Source organism: Thermothelomyces heterothallicus, assembly GCF_042370625.1.
Source record: "Thermothelomyces heterothallicus CBS 202.75 unplaced genomic scaffold P884_scaffold_1, whole genome shotgun sequence".
NCBI lineage: Eukaryota > Fungi > Ascomycota > Sordariomycetes > Sordariales > Chaetomiaceae > Thermothelomyces > Thermothelomyces heterothallicus.
In genome coordinates this window covers 3,499,317-3,524,692 of record NW_027192562.1, presented here as the reverse complement: position 1 = coordinate 3,524,692, position 25,376 = coordinate 3,499,317, and the positions used below count along the sequence as shown (strand labels likewise).

Here is a 25,376-nt window from a genome sequence, read left to right as displayed (position 1 = left end):
CAAAGGTAGGTAGTCTCCTTTGGAACGATAAGATATATCTAATTAAACTATAATAATACGTCTCTCTAAGACTTAAGTATATAGCTATTAGATAAGGAATTCCCTAGGATAATTATATAGTAATAATAGAGAGATATTATAAAATTACAATAGACCTTAAGGCTTTCTATCCAGGTAATAGATATTTATAGATATAAAGACAGTAGGTAGTATTTAAGCTATAGAGAGAGAAAGATATAGATAGGGATATATTAATAACTAGTATTAACTTAATATAAACTAACCTATAGAAGAAAGGTCCTAATAAAGACTAATTAGGAAGATATAGAAGAGATACCTTATAGGTAAAATAAGTTAATTAGGAAGTATATATAATATAATAGATAGCTAGAGTATATATCTAATATAGATAAAAGGGTTACTTTATTACTAAGTATAAATATACTCCTATTAGAAGATTAATATAATAGAACTAGCTAAGGGTTAACATTTATACCCTAGAGGCTAAGGAAGAAAGAGAGGATAGTAACTAGTCTAATAAGGAAGAGAGGGAGTAGGGAAAAGAATAGCCCCTAAGTAAAGTCTTATAAGGGGGTTAGAAGATTATAACTACTAGGAGGACAAGTTTATAGAGATTAGTAAGAGAATAGATAGACCCCCTTTTCTTATTCTAATCCTCTTTAACTCTACTAGCTTTATAAATGCTTAAGTAGATAGTAGATATTCTAGTTATAGTATTATTAATAAAAGGATATATTAGAAGCTTAGATTTAAGTAAATTAGTTTATTAACCCCTTATACGGTTAGTATTATAATAGGGATATATCCTAACTAGAAGATCACTTAAATAGTCTATATTATAATAAATATCGATAGATAGAAGAGTTAGGCTATATTTTATATAGTCCCTAGACTAATATAGGACATTATATTAGGCTTTCTATAGATAGAATATTAAAAGATTAAACTAGATATAAGTACTAGTATCCTAAAGATTAGGGTATAGCTAGGACTATTTATCTAGGAAGTCTCTTTATAGCCTAGAAAGATAAGAATCTCCTAAATTATAGGTATAGTTTTTATAGGCTTAGTTTAGAGAGTATAGCTAGAGTTTAAACTCCTTATTAGAGGAGTTACCTTTAATAGTAAACCTACTAAGGGAAATGTTCTAGTTCTTATATTAAAAGTAGATAGTTAATAAGGACCTAGTATATATATATAGTAACTATAGTTAGAAGAATAAATAGAAAACTTATATTATAATCTTTATTCTTATTATTATTAGGTTAATAGTTATTACTATTACTACTAAGTAAGCCAATTATAATAGACATTCTAAATAAAAAAAAATTTTTTAAAGGTATAATATAGGTATAAGCAATAGAATAATATATAGGTAGGCAGAAGTAAGAGGGGAGTATATAAGTTATAAAGGGAAAGAAGTAAGAGATAGAGGGAATAAGAGGAGGAATTTATATACGTTTAGAGAGTAAGGTTAAAGGAGTATATATAAGGCCTAAATAAAGACTAGGCCCTACTTTAAACTTAAATAAAGGCTAGGACCTATATAGTACTAAAATAAAGACTAGGACCTATATAAGACCTAAATAAAGCTAGGCTATATATATAGGCTATTAGTATATATAGGACCTATTACTATAGTAATACTAGGTAGACCTACCTAGGCATCTGACTAGGAAAAGAGGGGGGGTATATTATAGGCCTAGGCTCTACCTAGGCTAATTAATAATAGGTTATACCCGGTTTCGGACTAGACCTATATACATTTATAAGGCATTTATAGGGTACGTGCTTAGGACCTAGTTAGGCCCTAACCTAGTACCTAACTAGGCCCTAACTAGAGTATATATATACCCCTTATATAAGAAGTAGAACCCCCTTTAGCCCTTATATTTACTTTCTCTTCTTTCTTTCTTTAAGGGAGTTAAATAAAATATTATATACTTATCTATAGATATTATAAGGCTAGTACCTTATAATTATTATTATAAAGGCCTATAGGCGGCCGCTCTACCAGATACTAGCTATACTAGCCTCAGAGAGCTTACGGCTCGGCTGTTTCCCGGCCCGGTTCAAAAGGGCCAAGACAGTAGTCCTCTACAAGCCTAGCAAACCCCTACAGGCCTACTTCACCCCGGGTAGCTATAGGCCTATAGCGCTCCTACCAACGGTAGGCAAGGTACTAGAGGCTATAGTAGCCCGGAAGGTAACGGCCGTTACAGAGGCCTACAGGCTTCTCCCGGCCGAGCAGATAGGTAACCGGGAACACAGGTCTACCAAACTAGCTATTCGGCTTGTTACAGCCCAGGTCTAGGAGGCTTAGAGGCATAAGGCAACTACCTCCCTCCTATAGCTCGATATCTTAGGGGCTTTCGACACTATTAACTATACCCGGCTATTAGCTACTTTACAGAGCCAGGGCTTCCCGAAGTGGTTAGTAGTCTAGGTTAGGGAGTAGCTATAGGATAGGGTAGCTATCCTTTACTTCGATAGCTAGGAAACAAAGGATATAGTAGTAAGGGCTAGGGTCCCCTAGGGGTCACCCCTCTCCCCTATACTATTTATCCTTTATATAGCCTCCCTTTACTAGGCTATTCGCCAGGCCAGCCCTACGGTTAGTTTGGTAGGCTTCGCTAACGATACTAACCTTCTAGCCTTTAGGAGGGCTAAAGAGGCCTATAACGATTAGCTATAGAAGGCCTAGAAGACCTACCTATAGTAGGCAAAGACCTAGGGTATAGCCTTTGCCCTAGAAAAGTACAAACTCATCCACTTTAACAGGGGCCGGAAACAGTAGTCGTGACCGCTAGAGCTCCTATAGCCCGGAGGGGGTACTACCACTATAGCCCTATCGAAGTTAGCTAGATTCCTAGGGGTCTAGCTAGACTAAAGGCTATAGTAGGGCCCCTACTATATAAAGGTAGCCAAGAAGCTAGAAACCTAGGAGTTTGCCCTAACCAGGCTTACTACAAAGACCTAGGGCCTTAGCCTACTATAGGCCTGCGAGGTCTATACCAAGTGTATCTATAGCGCCCTAGCTTACAGGGCCTCAAACTTCTACAAGCCTACTAAGCTAGAGGGCAAGCCGGAAGGCCCTGCTAGGGAACTATCAAAGGCCTAATATAAGGCCCTTCGAGTAGTTACCAGGGCCTATAAGGCCACCCCTATCCGGTGCCTTAAAATAGAAGCCTAGGTATTACCCCTTAACCTCTATCTTAATAAGAGGCTAGCCGACTTCGAAGCTAAACTCGATTAGCCGCTCTTGTAGGCTAGGGTAGGTCTAGGGGCCCCCCGGGTCCCCGCGAGGGCTCTTATCTAATAGGCCTATAATAGGCTTAGCCAGAGGTTCTAGAAGAGAAGGGCCGGGGCAAGGGGCTAGGAGCCGAAGCCTATAGCCCTAGAGGTAGCAAGGTCGACAGTCTAGTAGTAGGTTTAGGAGGGCTATAAAGGGGGTTAACCCCCCCTATAGACCCTATAGAGGAGGCTATAGGCTATAGAACTAGCCGTGGTGGCTAGCTAGAGCAATCGCTAGAAGGCCGACCAAGCTAGTAGGAGGATATAACGTATATCAGACAAGGACCCCCCGTGCCTAGTTTTTATAGGGGAAGGCCTATAAAGGCATTAGGGCCTAACGAAGGCCTAGAGCTCCCTGCTAGTATAGGCCTATATAGGGGCTATTAGCCTCCGTAACTTCCTATTTAGGGTTTAAGTCCTAGGGGTTAGTACCCCCTACTATGCCTATAGCTAAGGGAGGGAGACTATCGAGCACCTTATTATTTAGTGCCTAAACCTACTAAGAAGCCAAACGTAGGAATCCTAGGAAATATAGTCATATGACGAACCCAACTCAGACTTCTTCTAAAAGGGTTCAGACAAAGGTAAGTAGTATAGGACAAGCGTATAGGTCGTCTAAGGGATTCGGTAAAGCCAAAGGGTTTATAACAACAGAGTTATCTCTTACAGTAGTACAATATTATTAGGGGTACTATGATTATAAAGGAGAGTTACTATCACTAGTAAACTCTAGAGTCTACCGGAACGAGTAACTATCTATATATATATATAACCTTCCCGGATCACTTTGATTAGTCCTTGGTCAGTGATCCTAGTAAGCCGCTTATCGCGATCAGTGACTTTACGCTAATCTTGGTGATCATAAGCTAGCGTATGGTAGGGCTCTTAGTGCTCCCTACGTTATAATTGGTTCTTCCCGTCCTTTCGGCTTGATTAGCCTATCCATGCCGGTGGCCTAGGCAGCATCTGTATATATATTTCCGTGATACGATGCCCTCCCTCCGAGGCTTTCAACCCGAAAGCCCTCTTAGGCTGTTTCAAATAGCGCCAACTCCCTCTCGTAACTTGCTCCTATAAGTTCCCCCCCCCTTGCTCCCTTCTGCCGTTTATTATAGCTAACCGTATAAAGAAACGCCGTTATGATATAACGCGTAAACGTCATATCTTAGTCGCTACGATTGAGCGAGACGGTTCTAAAACTATACCGTGTTCTAACTATTGGCGTGTAATGCCTAAGAAGCATTATATTATATTAGGAAATTCTAAGAGGTGCTTGAATTGTACGTGTAAGGGAAAGTCTTGCGATAGGCCGAACGTAGCGGATTCCTATAAGTGGCTTCTGTTTGTCCTCTTATTTCTGTTCTGACTTGTTATAATATTATATAACTAGTATAAGCAAGATAGGCTAGAGGAGGAAATTTTAGCGATAGAAGATCTGCTTTAGCAAACTTTAAGCTGCCTTATACGTTTATATTATTAAAAACGAATATTACGTGACTAGAGTAATAAATTCGTTTGTCGAGGTATATAGGGTTTAGATAAGGAGGATAAGGTAATAGCTCTAATGTTAGATAAATAGGATTTGATAGGTTAGGTGTAGGTGTTAGGTACCTTTAGCGTGATTAACTAGGAAGTAGTTAGCTTGTCCCTAGGGTCGGCTCCTACTAGTACTTCTTCCTTCTTAGACGCCGGTTAGGTTCCTAAGTCGGCCCTTATAGTTAGTTAGGATTCCTCTAGTAAAACTGTTCTAGTTTCTTAGGGCAATTTAGGTTCTTAACCGGCTCTTATAAGTTGTCTTTTGTTCCAAAATCAAGCTATTTAACTAGATACTATAGTTCCCTATTAATAATACGTAAATCTAGGATTTCCTTAACGTCCTATTCTTCCTCTTTGTCTTCTGCTTTAATGTTTATAGCGATCTTGGCGTTTTTCGGTGCTGGTTTAAGAAGTAAAATATAAAAAACATCCGTCTATAGTCGTATAGATGACGGTAACGATAGTTGGTAGTTAGATGTCGAAATTCGTTCTTTGATAACAAAGGGTCTGACCTTCTTAAAGTCTAGCTTTGTACTTGGTCGTTTGGTTCGTAGGTTTCATGCGATTAGATAGACTTTGTCTCCCCTCTCTAGGTAAGGTCCTTTGAGCTTATATTTATTATAGTAGTTCTTTATTCTGGTTCTGATAAACTTAAGTTCCTTTTTAAGTTTCTTATATAGTATGTATATCTGCTCTGCTTTGACTGCCGCTCTTGGTATTATAACCTCTGGTCCTTGCCTAAGGTCTGCTTTGTATCTATAGTTTGCAAAGAACGGTGTGACTTTGGTCGTTTCTATTGGTGTTATATTATAAGTGAGTTATACTATTAGTAATAGTATGACCTAGTTATCCTACTAGTAGTTGATGTAGGAACGGAGGTATTGCTTGATAACTTGGTTTAGTTGTTCCGTTTGTCTATTAGTCTATAGGTAATATGCCGTTAACAGTTTACTATTAACGTCTAATTGTTATATTAATGCTTACTAAAACTTTGATACAAATTTGGTATCTCTATTGGTGATCTATTCTTACGGCCAAGCGTATATTAATATAACTTGCTAATAGATTATATCTACTAGCTATTTAGCTATCTAGGACTCCTTATAGGGAAAGAAGTATATCTATTTAGTCAGGTAATCTACTATAGTAAGAATACTATCGTAGATTACTCCTATAGCTATATCCTTAGATTCTAGCAGTTTTGTAATAAAGTCTATTATAACTAAATTCTATAGTTTATTAGCTATTAGTAGTAGCTAAAGTAGCCCGTACGGCTTATATCGTGCTATCTTACTTCGATTGTAGATGTTACAGCTCTATACGACTTCCTTGACTTGTACCATTAATTATAGAAAGTCGTAGTATTTCTTGACTTATACGACAGTCTTTGTAACTCCTTTATATCCTCCGAGTTTCGACTTGTAGAGTTCTCGAATCATTTATAGCTATTAGTCTTTATTATAGATATACGCTTTGCCTTGGTACTAGAGTTTCCTATCTTTTTCTTCTACTTTGCTAGGTATCACTAGTCTAGGTACTGCTTGATATTATACCTCGTTAATCCTTTCTTCTCGAAAGATTACGTAACATTCTAGGAACAAGTCGAGTAGATCATCTTCTATAGGTATCTACGTTTCGTGATATAGCGTTCCGTCTATTCGTTCCTTGAATAATAGTAGCGTTATTTCCGTTCGTCCTTCCGTATGATCTGTTCGTTAGCTTAAAGCGTCCGCTTATACGTTTTCTTTGCCTTTCTTATAGCAGATCTTAAAGTTAAATTCCGTAAGGAATTCTACCTATTGTATTTGTCGTCCATTAAGCTCCTTTGTCATTATGAAGTACCGTAGATTCTTATAATCTATATATACTTATACTAGTTCGATCGTATTACTAAGATATAGTCGCTATTCCTTAAAAGCTTCGATAATCGTAAGTAGTTCCTTATCGTAGATTAGATAGTTAAGACATGGTCTGTCAAGCTTCTTTGAAAAGAAGGCTATAGGATATAGCTTCCCTTGCTTGTCTTGTTATCCTAACTATCCTCCGATGGCGTAGTCTGAAGTATCTGTTTCTACCTTGGATAGCTTCTTAGGGTCTAGTAGTACTAGCACTAGATCCTTAGTAATAGCGTCGCGAATCTATGTAAATACTTACTCGTGTCGCTCTTCCTATTAGAACTTAGCGTTCTTCTTGGTAAGCTTGTATAATGGTTATACGATCGCTCTAAAATTCCTAATGAACATTCGGTAGAAGTTTATAAACCTAATAAAACTTTATACTTCCGTAACTAACGTCAGTTATAGCTAATCTTTGATAGCTTTAACCTTTAAGGGTTCTATCCAAATTTATCCTAGGGATATCTTGTATCCTAAAAACACTATCTACTTAATATAGAATTCGCTTTTCTCCTTGTTAACTAATAGCTTATACGCGTATAACGTATCTAGTATTACTCTTATATACTTCCGGTATTCGTCTATCGTCTTAGAGAAGATAAGTATATTATCGAGATAGCATACTATAAATTTGTCAAGAAAGGGTCGGATAGCTTGATTAATTAGGGCTTGGAACGTTACTAGCGCGTTTATAAGTCTAAATGGTATAATAAGGTACTCGTAATAGCTATAGGGTATCTTAAAGGCTGTTTTCTACTCGTCGCCTTCTTTGATCTGTATATAGTTATAGGCCGATAGCAAGTCAAGATATATAAAATATTAGGCTCCTAATAACTAATCTCGGAGCTATAAGATTAGTGGTAATAGGTATCGGTTTTTCACGGTCTATTCGTTAAGTTACTAATAATTAACATATAACTATAGCTTTCTATCTTTCTTAGGTATAAATAGGATTAGGTAGCCTACTAGCAATGTCAATAGGCAGATATATCCTCTTCGAAGATTCTCCTCTAGATATTACTTGAGTTCTTCGTTCTATGTCTAGCTTATATAGTAGATCTTAAAGAACTTTAGTCGTGCTCCTTCCTTAAGCTTGATCTCGTGATCCTATAGGCTATATTCTGGTAATCCTTCTAGATACTTTGGTTCGAATGCTAGGTGTCCTTTATACTCCTTTGGTACTTCCCTAGTCTTGTCTTATTTCTCTGTTTTCTAATAGTATACGAACTTGGTTCTATCTATGGCGATGCTAGTAATTTCTCCTATCTTAACCTATTACTCTAATTGTAGTGCTCTACATTTGTTAACGGAGAGAACAGCTATTGGCGGTTTAGCTCGTTCCTCCTGTTGTAACGTTGGTATCGTTATACCGCTTCTTCTAGAGTCTATAATGGTCTGTCTACTACTACCTGTCTCTTGTGGTAGATCTATAGGATATGCCTTCCCTTAAGTATCGTCCGCTCGCGATCCTTGCGCGCTCCCTATTACGCTGGTCGAATACGACTCCGTCTAGGGTTGTAGGTAGCTACTATTCTTCTAGCTAATGTCCGGGTCGTAGTCTTTATACTATAGTAGTCCTAGTATTATATCCTTATTATTACTTATGTCTATAATGCTAAATACAATTACTATAGTCTTCCCTACTATAGTGATATCGATCGGTTTAGTCTCTTTATATACCTATTACATCGGGAATAGCCCTTTAACTATGCTATACTTCCGTTTTATCCTTTAAGGTATCTGTAGCTAATTTATAAGTGTCGGCGAAATCAGGTTTATCTCTGCTCTACTATCTACTAGTATAAGTATTTCGTACTGCTTCTATTATGCTATTATCTATAGTTACTTGTCTTACTATCGTCGTCTAAAGATTATAGCAATTTCCTATATTTCTACCGGGAGGTCTCGATATAGTAGTCTCTTATACTAGTTCCTCCTATACTACGCTACCACTCGCTGCTATATAGGCATTAATAGTTTTCGGGCCCCTCGAAGGGCCCTGACCCGTTTCCTAGGTCGGTGCTAACCTCTTCGATTATTCGGCCAATAGTAGCTTCATCAATCGTTCTCATTTCCGTAAGCTATTAAGTGCTTATAGCTTCCTACTATTAGGTCCGTTCTACTTTTCGTCATATAGTCTATAGCTTTATCTAAAGCTCCCGAATTCGCGATTTCTTTTCATCCGTATGATAGAGATAATCGTTACTCTAGTATAAGTCCTATATGTCTCGTCCTGTTCCGTAGTACCTAGGCTAGGCTTGTCTTAGAACTATTATAATGCCTTCTAGACTCTAGGTTTCGATCTTCTAGAGTAATTCGGCCGCTCTATTTCCTGTGTTGTAGACCTATTCTATAGGGCGTAAACTTCCGTCCCCGTTTTCCTATCGGGTCGGCTAGTAATTGTTTTTGAATTTGTTATAGAAGTAGTATCGGCATTTGTATACTATATACTAGAACTAAGGCACTTATATGTATACCTTATATCAAGGGTATAGTTATATAATGTCGCCTAGAAGATATTAGAATTCTTTTCTAAATCCTTCCTATTATATATAGATTGTAGGTACCCTAATACTAAGGTAGGAATATTTCTTCTAGTAGCTTTCCTATATACATTTATCTTTTCTATAGTTCGTATATATAAACTAGTACTCCAGGTTCCGTACGTCATAGCTAAGTTGCTAATCGTCAAAGTACATAATATAACTATTAGGTCTATCGTACGTCACAGGCTATTCCCCTTTAATAGTTTCTACGATACATCGGAGTTCCCTTATTTTATCCCTTATCTCGTCGCTCTACTAGGTAAGTCAAGTCAGGCGTCTATCTTGTTCGTGTAACTCCGTATTAAGCTAGAAGACTTCGTTACGGTACTATTCGATCCGTTCCTAAAGGAACAAGATATTCGGTCTAGGTCGGTTAACTCCTTAGGTATTAGTTATCTACGATCTATCCCGTCTCTACGTGACCGTAAAACCCTACTACCTTAAGGCTAGGAGAATCGAAATTGGTGGCGTATACTCCCCTGCTATATCCTATTTGGCAATGCCTATCTCGGGGTCTATAGTGACTAGTTTAGAGTATAGCGTCTGTTCGTCTTTGCTATTATTGTTATATTTAAGACTATCCGTATCGCTATCCCTGTCTTTGTAGCTTATAGCTATTACTTCGATGACGTCCTTAGTTTCGTCGATAACTGTAGTTTCCTTTCCTAGGACTAGTTTCTAATCTTTCTTCGAGCTTTGATATTCTTACCTATAGTGTCCTTTCTTTCTATAGTTATAGTAGGTAGCATTAGACTTGTCTTTGGCCGTCTTCTTCTTATCCTGCTTCTATGCTATATCTATATCTATAGCTCTGGGATATGTCCTATATAAGGTACTAACGTATACTCGCTTTTTCTTATTATTAGCCTTAACTATAATTCTATTCATTCGACCTCGTTTTTACTATTCCTATATATAGAGCCGATCGTCGATTCTAATAGCCTATATAATATATTTATCTAGCGTTTTAGGCCGGTTATACTTATATAGCTTATCTTTAACCTTTTCCTTTAAGCCATTATAAAATAGTTATATTAACGCCTTGTTATTAAGCTAAGACTTAAGTATGTCCTATCTAAACTATATAGCGTAAGAGGCTATTAACTTAGTCTATTAGAGATTAGCAAGCCTTTCTTACATATAAATCTTCTTATCTTTATCGCTAAAGACCTTTTAAAGCTCTTCTTCGAAACGGTCGTAGGATCAGAAGACTGCCTATATAAAGGTATCTTAGTTATCCTTATCTTCCTTAGTAAGGTAGTCGTTCTATATAGGTTCAAACTATCTAAGTACCTTACCCTCTAGTCTCGTAGCTACATAAAGGACTTTAGCTTTATTATCTAGAAACTTGTCATTATTAAGCCAGAAGTAGGATCAGAGGTTTGTCAAAAACCCTACAAGATCCTCCTTAGTTCCTTCGTATTTACCAGGTAGTTCGATCTTGATACAGCTTACTTTGGCAGTCTCGAGCGCCTTGATTTTGGCGTAGGCCTCGTTAACTAGTTTCTACAAGTGCTTTTCGCCGTTCTCGAGTTCCTTAATTTAAGCTTAAGCAGCCTTGTCTCTCTGGTCTAACTCCTAGATTCGCTACTAGAGTTAACTAAGCTAGGCAAGCAGCTATTCGGCCGTAACGTTAGTAGCTATATCGATATTAAGGTCGAAGTTACCTCCGTTCTAAATTATAATAGAACAAAGGGAGTAATAGTAACGTATAACGAACCTAACTTAGACTTCTTCTAAAAGGGTTTAGACGAAGGTAAGTAGTACGGGACAAGCGTATAGGTTATCTAAGGGATTTAGTAAAGCTAAAGGGTTTATAATAATAGAGTTATCTCTTATAATAGTATAATATTATTAGGGGTACTATAATTATAAAGGAGAGTTGCTATCACTAGTGAACTCTAGAGTCTACTAGAACGAGTGACTATCTATATATATATATAACCTTCCCAGATCACCTTGATTAGTCCTTGGTTAGTGATCCTAGTGAGCCGCTTATCGCGATTAGTGACTTTACGCTGATCTTGGTGATCGTAAGCTAGCGTACGGTAGGGCTCTTAGTGCTCCCTACGTTATGATTGGTTCTTCCTGTCCTTTCGGCTTGATTGGCCTATCTGTGCCGGTGGCCTAGGCGGCATCTGCATGTATATTTCTGTGATAGGTCACAAAGGGACCTAGACCTTGTTTTATGGGGTATAGGGGCCTGTAACTATCGTTTGGCAAGGAGGGTTCTATAGTAGCTAATGGACCTAGGGAGGCTCCTAGAATACCGCCTTATGAGGAGGCTAGACCGGGAGGCAAGGCCTCTTTAGGGCTATACTAGCCACTTCTCCTTTTCTCTGTAGTGTATTAGTATTCTAGATTGGGCGTTAAAGGAGGGATAGAGGTTTTTATCCGGCCTATTAGGTACGGTTTCCTTTGTATATAATTAGAGAGGCTCTGGTATGCTTATTAGTATAGCGGTGTAGGATTAATAATAATAATAATAATATAATTATTATTATTTAAAAGGAGTAGATAAGTTCCTATAATTCTACTAAGCTTAAGGATATATATATTATAGAATCTACTATAATTACTTTATTAATTATTCTCTCTAAAAGACTATTATTAAAAGAAGGTAATTAAAATATAAGGTACTAGCCTTATAATAATTATAGATAAGTATATAATATTTTATTTAACTACCTTAAGGGAAGAAAGAGGAGAAAGTAGGTATAGGGGCTAAAGGGGGTTCTATTTCTTATATAAGGAGTATATATATACTCTATTTAAGGCCTAGTTAGGCGTTAGGTTAGGGCCTGACTAGGTCCTAAGTATATACCCTATAAATGCCCTATAAATGTATATAGGTCTGGTCTAAAACCGGGTATAGCCTATTATCGATTAGCTTAGGTAGAGCCTAGGCCTATAATATATACATATATATAGGTATGGGTCTAGGTATAGGTATAGGTATAGGGTGTAGTGTAGGTTAGGGATATATATAGGTAGGGTTACGTGTTATGGTCTATAGGGCTAGGGCCTATGATCCGAAAACGATGTCTCTTTATGAAGATACAAATGTATGGGAAATTTGGTAGTGATATGTCTATTAGCATGTCGGGGGGCTTTGGCCCCACCTGTCGGGAGACTGGTGGTTAACCCTAACCCTTCCCGAAACCTAACGCAAACCAAGATCAGGACGGATTGTGAGAAGCCTTCTCGCTCTCTTTCCACGCTTCCCTCACCGCGCCTTGGGGATACTGCGTCATGTCTCGTGAAGGCCTCCAAGAGACCCATGACCCTCGCCCTTCGAACGCTTGCCACTTAAGATCAAATGGCGCGCGACCATTTCCAAGCTGGTGATACGAAGTGATGGTAATAAACCAATATTCCGTTTCCAGCTTTCGCTCCCCATATTGGATCTGGGTAGATCGCCGTTCCACTGTCGTGTCGTAATCCGTGAGACACTGGTTGCATGATCCGATAGCGTCCCGGCATGGTACGATGAGGCCGGTAGAAGGAGAGTCGGTGTGAAGCGCGCTAACGGGAAGCATTGCAGACTTGTGCGTACGGACGTGGGTACAAATGGAGTACCTGCAGTTTTCAAGGTTGTCTCGTAGTGCTTGATCGGTTCCATGGAGCCAACTAAGGGTCCGCGTGCCAGATAGGAATAACTCGTCCTTGAGTATCTTGGCCGACCACCTTTCTCTCCAGCGGCCACAAGAAGAACTGTCCCTGACTTCGAACTTATCCAGTGGCAGGCCGTTTGGTGGACCGAGAAAGTGTCGATTCATGACAAGGCGGACATGACGATAAAGGACCGCAAAATTTGTTCCGCAGAACTCAGCACATTCATCCCGGCAAGTTTTCTTCCAAAGTTCATAGCGAAAGGTGCGGCTCGTGTGCTCTGAGGACCAGAAGCGATGAAGAACGGAGCAGGTGTGGCAATAGTATCGATTGTGTCCAACATCCTTCTCAAGAAGAAGCAGAAAAGCCTCGCGGTCCAGGTCGTTGAGGCGCGTTTTTGCCTTCGAAAATAGGAGGTCGAATAAGCTCTTGCATGTCAGCGAAAGCGCCAGGGCCGACTCCGGTTGTAGGTGTTCTCGGCAGAGGTAGACGATAATATCGGCCGGGTATTGCAAAATGAGGGATGGTGGTCTGGCCTTGTGTCGACCTGCATTGTGTCGACCTGCCAGGCGTGAAAGCGAGCTACCCATTTGGCCCATTGTCAGCCACTCGAGTTTGTGCTTGGAAGCCGTCAGGTGGTGGTGGTTTTGGGGAAGGGGTGGGGGGGGTTAAAGAAACTGCGGTTGCAGGTCGGAAGGACCAATTTATATTAAAGCGGCCGGATAACAGGTGAACGACGTGGAATGCGCGTGTGCTGGGTTGTGCCGCGTAATGGTCGTGCGGGCGAGTCTCTGCATCACTGTACATATGTACAAGGGGACCGAGGGTACTATGCAAGAAGGAGTAATTAAACCTTGTGATAGCTGAAATGGGGGTGTTTTTGTGTGACGCAAGTGTGTTTGGGCCCGGCGTTCCGGCTCCTTGGGTCTTCGGCCGGCTACCCGAGCTCTCGGGGACTGACTGGCCCTGAGGCCTGGAGCTGGGTCTTTTCCGCCCCTTGGCCCAACGGTTGGTTATTTGTTCATTGTTGCGTCAGTTGCGTCGGGCTGCCGGGTGACGAATGGATAATTATAGTGAAACTGCAGACAGGCCTTGGAGACCGACTTATACATACATATCTTCGCCACCTTCGCTAGCAGACGAAGAGCTCCATTGGTGGCTCATCCCGGTATGCGCATCCAACTTCGCTCCATCTAACCTCTCACTCTACGGCGGGAGGAGGGCCAGGGCTCCTCCCGATTATGAAGCGATAGCTCGTGATCAGTCTCAGGTCCCTTGTTCGGAACTCGCGCCTGACGCCCTCGATCAGCAGCTGGACCTGCTCCCGAGACCAAGCGAAGACCCTTGTGAAGAGGGCCGGGGTATGCGAGGCGACCGACATCTGCATGTGCAGCTGCTCGAAGCGGCCCAGCTCCTTGAGGGCAGGGTCTTTGGCCCAGGGACCGATGGGAATCTGTCCGGACACGGTGAGCCTCTCTGGTCTCCCTGCTCTGGAAAGTTTGTAATAATAATTATACAACAGGCAATACGCTACCCGCCGATAGATTTCGCAGGAAATGGTGCATTGTCCGTCGGGTCTCTCTCTCGCGATGTTGTTTTGGGCTTTGGGGCGGGGGGAGAGGAGATGGGAAAGGGAGGGAGTGACTTGCCCTGATGACCTTCTCCTCGACGTTTTCAAACCCCGCATCGATCATCCACTGCTTGTGCTTGCAAGCGACGTTGATCTGCTTCCCAAACAGCCGGCTCGCCTCGTCCAGCTTCTCGACCCACTCCTTGGTCCAGGCGGCCCGGCCGAAGCTGTCGTCGTCGCTGAAGATCCAGGCGTCGTACTCCTGCATCTCGCACCAGCCGCCGGGCTTGAGATGCTGGCGCACCTGGCGGTAGAAGTTGGACCAGTCGGCGACGGTGCCGGACAGGGCGCGGCCGTGGATGTAGTCGAACCGCTCGTCGTCGCGGTACGTCCACTCGTCCTCGTAGTCGTCCACGTGGAAGCGGCAGTTGCTCGGCACCCACTCGGGCTGGATGGGCGAGAGGTCGACGCCAAATACGGACGCGCGCGGGTACTCGTCCGCCATGTCGATGGCCCAGATGCCCGTTCCGCAGCCCAGGTCGAGGATGCGGAAGTCGCCGCCGCCTTCGGTGACGACCTCGCCGGGGCGCGGGATCCGCAGCGGCGCCGTGTACAGCGCCCCCTGCAGCTGCAGCCGCCAGATGTGGTGCTGCAGGTCCAGCCGCTCCTGCTCCGCCTCGTCGTTGGGGAGCACGTACTGGCCCGACCGATACGCGTGGTACCGTCGCCCGTTCTCGTACACGTAGTTGGTAATGGACGGCGTGAGCGACCCGGTCCGGCCCGACCCCGCGAGCGTGCCGTAGGCCGAATCAGCGTCGGACTGGTCCTCACCGTCCTCAGTGTCGTGCTGGCCGCCGCAGGGGAGGGTGTGTTAGTTGTTTTTTTTTGTTTTTGTTTATGTTTTTTTTTTTTTTTTCAGCAGCAGCAGAACTCTTTTGTTTGCTTTTGCGCGGAGGGATTTGAAAGTTGATGGGGGAAAGGGGGAAGGGGGAAGGGGACGTACGTCAACCTGCAGAGGAACGGGGACCTCGTCCTCTGCTTCCTGTTCGTGTACCTCATGTTCGTCTGCGTCATGCTCCTCTGCTCCCTTCTGCTGCGTTGGATCCCGCGGCTGCTCCTCCTGTCGTTCCTGTTCCTGCTCCTGCGCAGCTGCTCCCTCCGGCGCTCGCGACATCCTACGAAGAGCTTGTCTCCCCGTTGAGGCAAGGTCAGAGAACGCCATGTTCTGATTTTTTCCTTGCCCGTCTTCTCTGCGTCTTAACTAATCGCTCCCCTCCCTTTTTCTCTCACCCTTTCCACCAGCCCTGGTTCTGTCTCGGAACGCAGGGAGAGGGTGATGAGACAACTATTGCGGGCCCGCTATGGAACACAACGGGTCTACTGATCGTTCTCTTGCGCGTGTGGTCTCCCGAGACTGGCGCAAGAACACTGCTTCTTAGCTCTTATAATGAGTATTCACGGGACACCATGGGGAATCGAGCAGGGGAACGTACCCGTTCCCGTACTCTTGTGGCACTCTGTGCTAGGGCGATCTCTGTCCGGACGACGCAAAACTAGGCGGTTTCCGCTTTCTTGATGCGGTGCTCTCCCGGCCGGCTTCGCGATCATTACGCCATTGAAAGCGTCGGGAACGAAAAATACCCGGCGAATGCATGCATGTTTCAACTTTGCCAAGTTTAACTGAGACATAAGTTGGATAAGAAGTGCACTCCGTGACCGAGAGATACCATGGTGTCAGAAGAGGGCAACACTATGGACAATACCGCCGCCGCCAGCGCTGCCAAGAAGCTCGTCGTGGTCGTGGGAGCGACGGGCAACCAGGGCGGATCTGTGGCCCGCCGCTTCCTCCGGGACGCCCGGTACGCTGTTCGCGGGCTCACGCGTGACCCGTCATCGGCGGCGGCGAGGGAGCTGGCCGCGCTCGGGGCCGAGGTGGTGAAGGCCGACCTCGACGACGTCAGCTCGCTCAACGCGGCCTTCACCGGCGCCAACATCATCTTCAGCGTCACCAACTACTGGGAACCTTTCTTCCGGCCCGACTGCCGGGCCAGGGCGCAGGCGCTGGGCATCTCGTGCCGGCGGTACGCGTACGACGTCGAGTATCGTCAGGGGCGCAACATTGCCGACGCCGCCGCCGCCGTGGCGGACTCGCTCGACGACAACGGCCTCCTGGCGTCGACGCTGAGCCACGCGGCCAAGTGCAGCGGCGGCAAGCTCAAGGAACTCTACCACTTCGACGCAAAGGCCGACGTCTTCCCCGACTACGTCGCCGCCGCGTACCCGAAGCTCGCGGCCAAGATGTCGTGCATCCACACCGGCTTCTTCACCACGAGCCACCGGATCCTCCCGAGCGCCTACTTCAGCAAGGTCAGTCATCCGTGCAGAAGAATGAAGAAGAGGAGAGAAAAGAGGAGAGGAAAAAAAGAAAAAAAAAGGAGGGGGGGGGCCTCCGCTGTTTTCGATCGATGTGACAAAAAGGGGGATGGGGGGTGGGGGGTGGGAGAGAGGGAGAAAGGGGGGAACCAAAAAAAAAATAAAATAAAATAAAATAAATAACCACTTGGCCACAGCTCCCCGATGGGACGTTCGAGATGCGCTTCCCATGCAGTCCCGACAAGCCGGTCCCGCACCTGGATGTCAACGCCGACACGGGCAGCTTCGTCTACGCCGTCCACCAGATGCCACCCGGCGGGGCGTACATGGCGGCGGGCGAGTACATCAGCTGGCGCGAGTTCGCGGCGGCCTGGGCGCGCGTCACGGGCGCCGCGATCCGCTACCGGGAGATCAGCGTCGCCGAGATGGTCGACCATCTGATTCCCGACCCGGACCTCGGCCTCGAGGTCGCCCTGATGTTCGCCTACTCGTCCGAGCCGGGCTACGACGGCGGGATGCCGCTGCTCCGGGCCGAGGACCTGCGAAAGGTATGTAGGTGTGTGTGTGAGAGAGAGAGAGAGGAGCTCAAAACACGTCTCCTTTCCCCGAACCCCCCCCCCCACCTTTTTTTTTTTCTAAACGACATCACGGATATCGTAGGATTGTATCAATGCGACCTTTGCTGACTAGGTTGACCCTACTTCCCTTTCTCTCTCTATTTCCAGGCGGGCATCGACTGCCCAATGCTGACCGTGGAGGAGTCGCTGGCGCGGCAGGAGTGGGCTGCTGTGCTAGGCCAACAATGATGGCGGGTTCATGCATGATTACTGGACCTAATCCCCACGCAGGGTGCCTTTTTTCAGCCTACTTAGGTTACTTACCTTTATTAGGAGCTCATGATCATATGTTGGCTTTTATGACCCGGGTTCGACAAGTTGTTACATTGTAAAAGGGGGTTAATTAGCGAAGTCTCTCTTGACATGCCAGTCATAATTTTTGGGGGGGGGGGGGGTGGCCACTGTGTCCATTCGTATTCTTTCGTACTTGCGATAGTAACAATAGTCAATGATAATTATTAATTAGTTGATTGAGTGGGAATTCCAGACGGGTATACACAGCTAGGCCATTAAGAAACGTGATCATAGGCAATCGTCGCATAACGCCCGTGATCTCGGGGTGAGTGACACTTGGCATTCAGCGCTTCTTTTCCAGCTCCTGTTTGATTCGGGCCTCGGCCCGCTTGAACCCGGGCTCTTCCTCGAGCCGCTTCAGGTAGGCCCAGACCTTTGGGAAGTTGTCTCCTAACGTCCCCTTGCCCTTGCCGGCGGTGACCTTGGCGAATCTCTGCTTGGCGGCCTGCAGGGGGTAGCTCATGAGGATGTCAGCCGCCGTCAGGCTGGGTCCGCAGAGGTACCGGCCGTTTCCGGGAGACGTCTCGAGCTGGGACTCGAGGAAAGCCAGGTGGTTGGCTATCTCTGGCCCTAGGTAGGCGCCAAACAGCTTGTCCACCACGCTCGACGTGATGGGGCGGATGAAGAAGGGGACCTTGGGGCCGTGCAAGACTGGATAGGTAAGGAAGACACACGAGTTAGCAGGCCACTTTCTTCTCTCAAGAAGATCACGCCAAAACTCAAAAGAGGGGTCCCCTTCTGGCAAAAGAAAAGAAAGAAAGCGAGCGAGCGGAATCGACTTACTACGCATGACGAGGCCCAGCACCAGCGGCGGCATCAGACTGCCCTCGGGGTAGTGCAGGTAGTACTGGTAGCGCATCCACTCGTCCGTCTCGCCGCCGAGCTGGCCCTCGCGCCCGTCGCGGTAGCGCTTCGGGGCGAGAGAGGTGTCGCGGCCCAGGTGCTCGGTGAGGTACTGGACGATGAGGCCGCTCTCGGCCAGCACGAGATGTTTCTCCTGCTTGGCCGGGTCCGCCGGGTGGTCGTCCGGGAGCGCGATGCCGACGAGGGGGGACTTTCCCAGGGGATGAACCTTCCGAAGCTCGGCAGGAGCCAGCATGTCGGCGTCACGGTAGAAGACCTTGACGTCGTACTCGAGGCCAAGCTCCTCCAACAGCCAGGCGATGCGTTGAGCGCGTGAGTCATTGAGCCTGCCACGTCAGTCAGGATGATGTTTCTTATTATTATCATTCACAAGATTTTGTCTGTTTTTTGTTTTTCTAGTATGTTGAGTAAGGAAATTATTCCTTCCACCCTTATTTTCTCCAGTGTGCGATCGGCTCTTGACTCTTACCAGTAGAGCGTGATTTTAGGTTGCGCTGATGTTGCCTGGGACACCATGGTGCTGATGTTTTACGGGCACTTGGTTATTGATATTCACTCCTTCGATCGAGTTGCGGTTCAACGGGGTGGTGGTAGTTATTAATTTAATCATTAAGTAGGGAATAGGTAGGCTCGGATGTTGGCTTGCAGGAATTATTCCATTCTTCACGCGGGGCCATTTCGTTTCTTTTATATAATTACCTAGGTAGCTACCTAGGTAGGTGTAGGTAATTATACGAAGCAGTGAAGAGCAGTCCACAGACTCGGCTGACGTTGGGCCACAGTGTGGCCGGTCTGCCAAAATGGGAAGAAATCCCGGACTCGCACTCGCTTTGCTGACGTTAGCTTCTAGTGCTGGTCTGTACCCGTAAGCAGGGCACCCTGATTGGTGACCCAACCGGAGCGTGGTCCTTTCACACTGGATCGAAGCTACCTAATTACTCCGTTCTCCGTGCTTGTCCGGGAATTAGTATGAGTGAACACCACGAATAATACGTGATCTCTGTTCACTCGCATCCAGAGTGTACCTTTCTGGCTCCGAAGGCGGCATTTTTATTTTTGTCTTATTTTTTTCCCGTAAGGCCCGCATTTTTTGAACATTTGATTCTAACTGCGCGCCGAGCACGACCCCAACCCTGATGCTGTGCCTTGTGGTTTGGACTGGGAAAGACCACTCCCAGCGTGCAACTAGGTACAAAATTGGGCCCTGAGCTTCTGTTCCTGCGGGTTCTATCCATTCCTTTAGCCATCAGATCCCGCCGTGCCCACCATCGATCAAACCATTCGTTTCCGGCTGCAGGCTTCCCCTGCCATTTCTTGTCCGAGACTCCAACGAGTCGACATCTGGCAACTGCTCTGTTTAAGTAAATCAGATTGATGTCATACTCAATTTTCCTCACTAATTATCCTCTCCTTTCCATACTTAAAGGGCGGCTTTCTACCTGCCAAAGATTCCTCATTTTTTTTCCCTACAAGTTGGCCTTCCTCTCCATCGGACGGGCGCCGCTCCGCGCGACCCAACCTTGGCGCAGGTCCCGTTTCTTAACGGCTCATTCTGTAAAGACTCTGAGCTCGACTCTGCCGTCAGCGGTCACTATCGTGTTCAGGATCGCAGCAAACCCCGAAACTCGAGAATATACGAGAGCAGAACGGGCGGCGATGGCAGCTAGCCGCTCTGTAGCGCGCATGGCCCTCTTCCGGCGAGACCGTTTCCACGTCCACGCTGCATCATTATAATACGGGCAAGAGCCATAGTCATGGCCCTTGAATTCCAGAGCACCAGAGATTCAGATACAGACCGAGGCTCCCCCTCATTCATCGTCCCACCCCCCACGCGGCCACTGAGCTAGGGTAATAGGTGTGGAGGTGGTCACCTGTGAGGAATGCGCTCCGTTGGTGCCCTTTTCTTAGGTTACCCGCGCACGACCGCGACGACGGTGCAGTCAGGCAATCATGGTCACTATGAGCGTCATTTGAAATATTCTCGAGAGGGCATCAAGGTGGGTTCGATAACTTTCCACGGCTGTTTACTTGTAGAAATCGCGCGATGGAGAGATACCTCACTACGAGTGGATGTACTGACAGGGGAGTGCCACGAGGTTGGTTATCATCAGAGATCAAAAGGGTCAACAGTTCCTTGATTGACACGGCCCGCCAAGTCTCGGACGGATCGAGCATGATGCGCCTCTCGAGCGCTATCTGTTCAGCTGGGCCCGCACCCAGCCGCCAAGGTGCATACCAAGCCGCGGGGCCGCACCAATCATGCATTCTTGGCCCCCTGACCGGGAGCAGGATCCAGCTTCCTACTGGAACCCTCCAAACCGGAACAGGCTCCGTTGGGGGGGGGCAGGCCACCCCTGAACCAGTCTGGCTCGCGTCTAGGCGGTTGCCATTGCGCAAGGCAGCGACAGGGAGGCGCGAGAGCACTGCAGGCGGGGGTGGCCGCTCCTCCTCGAATACATGTGTATAATACAAGTCCCCGCGGTCGGGTGGTGGTTGCTGCTGCAAGTCGATATGCTCTCACATCGGAGTAAGGAACGGAGTGAGTGAAGGAGAGAGAGAGTGTGTGTGTGTGCGCGTGTGTTTGCATGCGTGTGTCAGGAGGCGTATATCTGCATGTAAACACAGGTGTATGCACCGTTCCTTTGGACACGCTCAACTACGGCGCTCTTCGCCCCATCATCACCACCCACCATGTTTGGGAAGAAAGCGCGGCGGAAACAGCAGCACCACCTGCTCCGCATCCCCGGCGAGATCCGCAACCAGATCTACTCGGACCTCATCCTCTCCTCTCCACACGCCATCCCCATCTACCGAGGCGGCGGCAAAAAGGCGGCGGCCCCGGGGACGGCAACCAGGACGACCGACGAGGTACTCTCGGCGCTGACGGCGCTGCTGCGCACCTGCCGCCAGATCCACCGCGAGGCCGGCACGCTCTTTTACTCGCGCGCCCGCTTCGCCCTGCCCCCGGACGCCTCGCGCGCCCCGCACCAGGCGCAGGCCAATCTCCTCTTCCGCGCCTTCCTCGACCGCATCGCTCCCCGCAACGCCGCCGTCATCCGCCACCTTGCCATCCCCTTCCCGGTCGACCCGGACCTCTTCCTCCAGCGCGCCTCTCTCTTCCCTCGGAGGCGGCCGCCGGGGGGACAGGGAGGAAGGAGAGAGCCGGCGAGCGGACGTGCTGATGAGCAGCGGAGAGACGAGGACGAGTACGGCAAAGAGTACGGCGATGAGTACGGCGATGAGTACGGCGGCGGTGGCGACGATGACGACGACGACGACGAAGACGCGGCGTTGTTGCTGATCACGGCGCTGCGGCGGCGCTGCCCCGCCCTCGAGACGCTCACGTTCGACCTGCGGTGGACCAACAGCTGGGCGCGGCGGTTGCTGCTGCTGCTGAACGTGATGACGGAGGCGGCGGCAACTAGGAAGACAACAACGACAACAACAACAACAACAACGATGATAAGTGTGACAACGACGGCGTGGGTGACGGGCGCCGCGCAGGCGGCAGCGCTGCGACTGTTTGGCCCGGTCGACTCCCTGCTTCGGGCGGCATTCCCGCGCCTCGAGCGCGTGGATCTGTTGCTGGGCACCGGGCCGTGCCGGAACCCCCGGGCGGATCCGGTCACGCCGGCCGAGGCGGCATGGCTGCGGGCGGTGCTAGGGAGTGAAGAGGAGGGGAAGGAGGAGGAGGATAGGCTGAAGCAGAAGATGATGATGAAGGAGAAGAAGAAGAAGAAGAAGGATAAGCGGGGGTTCAGTGTCAAGTGGAACGTGACGGTCGAGGATGGGAACAAGGAGGAAGGAGTGGGGAGCAATGCCGAAGCGGCAGGCGGCAGCTCCGCGAACAACTGGCGCTCCGGGGGGGGATCGTGTGGGATGGGCACGTGGTACGGGACGCCACGGAGACCGCGGCACGCGATCGAGGTGCTCTACGGCCCGCCCGCGCACGCCGTCCGGTCCGAGATGCACGACCAGTGGACCAGTCTGGACGTGGGGCTAGCCTACCTCCGGCTTGCCGTCGCCTGGCTGCGGTCGCCCACCCGGGCCGTCCTCGACCGGGAGGAGGCCGTCGAGTGGAAGCGCTGGAGGCGGGCCATGCTCGCCAATGCCGCCCCCCTCCCCGGCCGCGGGACGCTCTCGCTCAAGAGTTTGCGAGTTGGGGGGAGGTCCGGGAGGCGGAGCCTGCGCTCACTGGTACGTCGGGAACAGACCTAAGCGTGGCGGGGTCGTCATGCTGTTCTTCGCAGTTGGGGTGTTTCCTTGGTTCAGGGCATTTGAGGAGTCTTGCTCGCAGTATGCATGCATACCTAAGGGTTCTTTTTTTGTTCTCGTCGTGCTTCTTTTCTTTCTTTCTTTCTAAGGTTGGGCGTTTCTGGCCCAGAACTCGGACGTCTGTTCCGTCCACTTCATGATACTCATCCTCCCGTTTTCGGAGGTCTCTTGGCTTGTGTCACTTCTGGTTCTGTTTTTTTGTTTGTTTGTTTTCCTTGATGAGTTGTGAGTGCCACACCCGAGACGCTCTTCGGCTGCTACGTATGGTTGTAATACAAGTCCTTGAAGGGGACTTGGCCAGGAATTGCAAGCGCATCCGGCGAGCATTCAGAAGGATGAAACTCGGGGCCCCCCCTTTGTGGATCTGATACCGCTTGCTATAGGATGTAGAGGGATTGTAGTCGGGAGGTTGAACTTGAACCTATGCTCTCCTTGTCGTGTCGAAACACTAGGTATGCCTTCCTGTACACTATGTGCACAAACAAATCCGAACTGACAAGGGGGCGAGGGGTGAGAGGGGGGGGTTAGTGTATTAACTAGCTGTTAGTCTAAGGAGAGTGCAGCCAGCTATTGATGAACTAAACTATGCACGCACGGATTATATCCTTTCACATTTACAAAATTGGAATAGTAAGTCTAAACTAAGACATTCTTGGTTCGGCACCCAGTGGCTGGTTTCAAGCCTATGTAAACATGCTTACACTAGACCAGCTGACGTCTCCACCGATAAGTTTGTCCTCGGATCTCCTTTCGCCTACACTCCGCCTACTCCGCCTACCTCATTGATGGAAAGATCTATCCCTCTTTACCCGAGTGCGGGATTTGTATTTTACCATGCCAACACCTCGTATTGCCGAGCATGATTAGAACAGACAGGATGCCGTTATCTTGACATCTTGACAACTGATTAAAGTAGGAGGGATATGTTATCGCGACCGCAGCCTTGTGTTTCTCAATGACATAAGTGAGCTGGAGGAGCGCTGGATATCCTGGGGCTGGTCAAGCTGCATGACACCAGGCAGCCTCCCATCTCAGTCACTGCTGTTCTTTGATCCCTCTTCTCTTCCATCAATAATTATCAAGCTGGTACGGATTAGAGAGGTTCATATGATAGAGCTGCAAGTCCAAACCAGCACAAGCGGGGCAGGCAGTGAGTGGTTGGCTGATGTCGGCCGTCGATGACGAGAGCGTCGTCCAAGTGACATCATATCTTCAATGTATAATTGTAAAAGACCAGAGTTTCGGTGCTCAGCAGCCTGACAATGCCTCTATTACATCTCTCCTAGAGACATTTCTCTCTGCAAATGTAACGAAACATAACTGTCGCATCAGCACCGCCAGAAAATGGCCTCCACGATCGTCTCCCATCCGGCCCCGAAGCCGCACTCGATCTACGAGTACGCCGGGCTCGCGAGACCGCCCCATCTCGGCCGTCTCGAGAGCGCCACGCACAAGAGCGGCGTGGTCGAGTCGCTCAGCATCGGCGTCGACGACGAGGACGACGGGTACGTCCCGGGCTTCTTGCACCTCCCGCCCGACATTTTCACCACCGACGCTCCGCCGCCCTCCGCCGCTGCCGCCGCTCCCGTTTCGACCAAGTCATCCGACCAAGAAGAAGAAGAAGAAGGAGGAGGAGGAGGAGAACCGGGAGGGCCGACGGCCGAGCAGACGAGCCAACAACAACAAGAACAACAACAGCAGCAGCAGCAGCATTATCAGCGGCCGGCCACCGCGCAGCCGCCGCACCACCACCGCACGGCCGCGATCCTGCTGTCGGGGGCGGGAGGCGGGGTGACGGGGCCGAGCTCGATCTACCTGTCGCTGGCGTGCAAGCTGGCGACGCTGGGGCGGGGGATCCCGACGCTCCGGCTGGACTACCGGGCGGCCGGGCGGCGGGAGTCGTGCGCGGCCGACGCGCGCGCCGGCATGGCCTACCTGCGCGACCTGTACGGGCTCGACCGGTTCGTGCTGGTGGGCTGGTCGCTCGGGGGCGCCGTCGCCCTCTCGGCCGCCGCCGACGACCCGCGCGTGGTCGGTTGCGCCGCCGTGGCCAGCCAGATGCCGGTGCCGGTGCCGGTGCCGCTGCCCGGTACCGAGGGCGAGGCCGTCGCCGCCCGCCTGCCGCCCCGACCGCTGCTGTTGCTGCACGGCAGCGACGACAGCACGATCGGCGTCGAGTGCTCGCGGCGCCTGTTCGACGCATACGGGACCCGAGACGGGGCCGGGGCCGGGGCCGGGGCGGGCGACCGGGCGCTCGAGATCTTCGAGGGCGACAACCACGCGCTGAGTGGCAACGCGGAGCGCGCCGAGGAGCTGCTGTGCGAGTTCGTCGCCCGGTGCGCCGGCGTCCGCGTCGGCCCGCGCGAGAGGGAGGACGTGGTGGCGGCCGAGCTAGTCGAGGGCGGGGAGCGCCACGCGCTCATGGAGCGGGGAGGGGATCTCCGGCAGCCGGAGTGCGAGGACTAATTATTATTATTAA

General features: G+C 48.2%; 6 protein-coding genes across 6 annotated transcripts; 2 read left to right on the top strand and 4 right to left on the bottom strand.

Moving 5' to 3' along the window:
* Nucleotides 1-12,471: 12,471 nt before the first annotated feature.
* P884DRAFT_306328 (uncharacterized protein) lies at nucleotides 12,472-13,503 on the bottom strand (the record flags this gene model as incomplete). The annotated part of the gene is made up of 1 exon (XM_069445108.1): nucleotides 12,472-13,503. The coding sequence occupies one exon, from the start codon at nucleotides 13,501-13,503 to the stop codon at nucleotides 12,472-12,474; it is 1,032 nt and encodes a 343-aa protein (XP_069302332.1).
* Nucleotides 13,504-14,105: 602 nt separating this feature from the next.
* Nucleotides 14,106-15,913, bottom strand: P884DRAFT_282246 (S-adenosyl-L-methionine-dependent methyltransferase; the record flags this gene model as incomplete). Its single annotated transcript, XM_069443589.1, has 3 exons — nucleotides 15,478-15,913; nucleotides 14,554-15,321; nucleotides 14,106-14,357 (listed from the first exon to the last, which is right to left on the bottom strand). Exons 1-3 carry the CDS (start codon nucleotides 15,694-15,696, stop codon nucleotides 14,106-14,108), a joined length of 1,239 nt encoding a protein of 412 aa, XP_069302331.1. The 5' UTR covers nucleotides 15,697-15,913.
* Nucleotides 15,914-16,226: 313 nt separating this feature from the next.
* On the top strand, nucleotides 16,227-17,748 carry P884DRAFT_235665 (uncharacterized protein; the record flags this gene model as incomplete). Its single annotated transcript, XM_069439958.1, has 3 exons — nucleotides 16,227-16,841; nucleotides 17,045-17,395; nucleotides 17,573-17,748. The coding sequence occupies 3 exons, from the start codon at nucleotides 16,227-16,229 to the stop codon at nucleotides 17,651-17,653; spliced, it is 1,047 nt and encodes a 348-aa protein (XP_069302330.1). The 3' UTR covers nucleotides 17,654-17,748.
* A 105-nt stretch (nucleotides 17,749-17,853) lies between these two features.
* On the bottom strand, nucleotides 17,854-19,290 carry P884DRAFT_216068 (uncharacterized protein). Its single transcript, XM_069439295.1, has 3 exons — nucleotides 19,092-19,290; nucleotides 18,542-18,948; nucleotides 17,854-18,409 (listed from the first exon to the last, which is right to left on the bottom strand). The coding sequence occupies exons 1-3, from the start codon at nucleotides 19,136-19,138 to the stop codon at nucleotides 18,042-18,044; spliced, it is 822 nt and encodes a 273-aa protein (XP_069302329.1). The 5' UTR covers nucleotides 19,139-19,290; the 3' UTR covers nucleotides 17,854-18,041.
* Nucleotides 19,291-20,169: 879 nt separating this feature from the next.
* Nucleotides 20,170-20,331, bottom strand: P884DRAFT_189267 (uncharacterized protein; the record flags this gene model as incomplete). Its single annotated transcript, XM_069437427.1, has 1 exon — nucleotides 20,170-20,331. A coding segment is annotated over one exon (162 nt), but the record flags the coding sequence as incomplete, so codon positions are not given.
* Nucleotides 20,332-24,241: 3,910 nt separating this feature from the next.
* P884DRAFT_296385 (Alpha/Beta hydrolase protein) lies at nucleotides 24,242-25,363 on the top strand (the record flags this gene model as incomplete). Its single annotated transcript, XM_069444409.1, has 1 exon — nucleotides 24,242-25,363. The coding sequence occupies one exon, from the start codon at nucleotides 24,242-24,244 to the stop codon at nucleotides 25,361-25,363; it is 1,122 nt and encodes a 373-aa protein (XP_069302327.1).
* Nucleotides 25,364-25,376: the final 13 nt, after the last annotated feature.

Coding starts and splice junctions, on each gene's coding strand:
- P884DRAFT_216068 (XM_069439295.1), bottom strand. CDS start 19,138: ATGGTGTCCCAGGCAACATCAGCGCAACCTAAAATCACGCTCTACTG. Junction 18,949..19,091: donor CCTAAAATCACGCTCTACTG/GTAAGAGTCAAG, acceptor CTGACGTGGCAG/GCTCAATGACTCACGCGCTC. Junction 18,410..18,541: donor GCTGGGCCTCGTCATGCGTA/GTAAGTCGATTC, acceptor TTACCTATCCAG/TCTTGCACGGCCCCAAGGTC.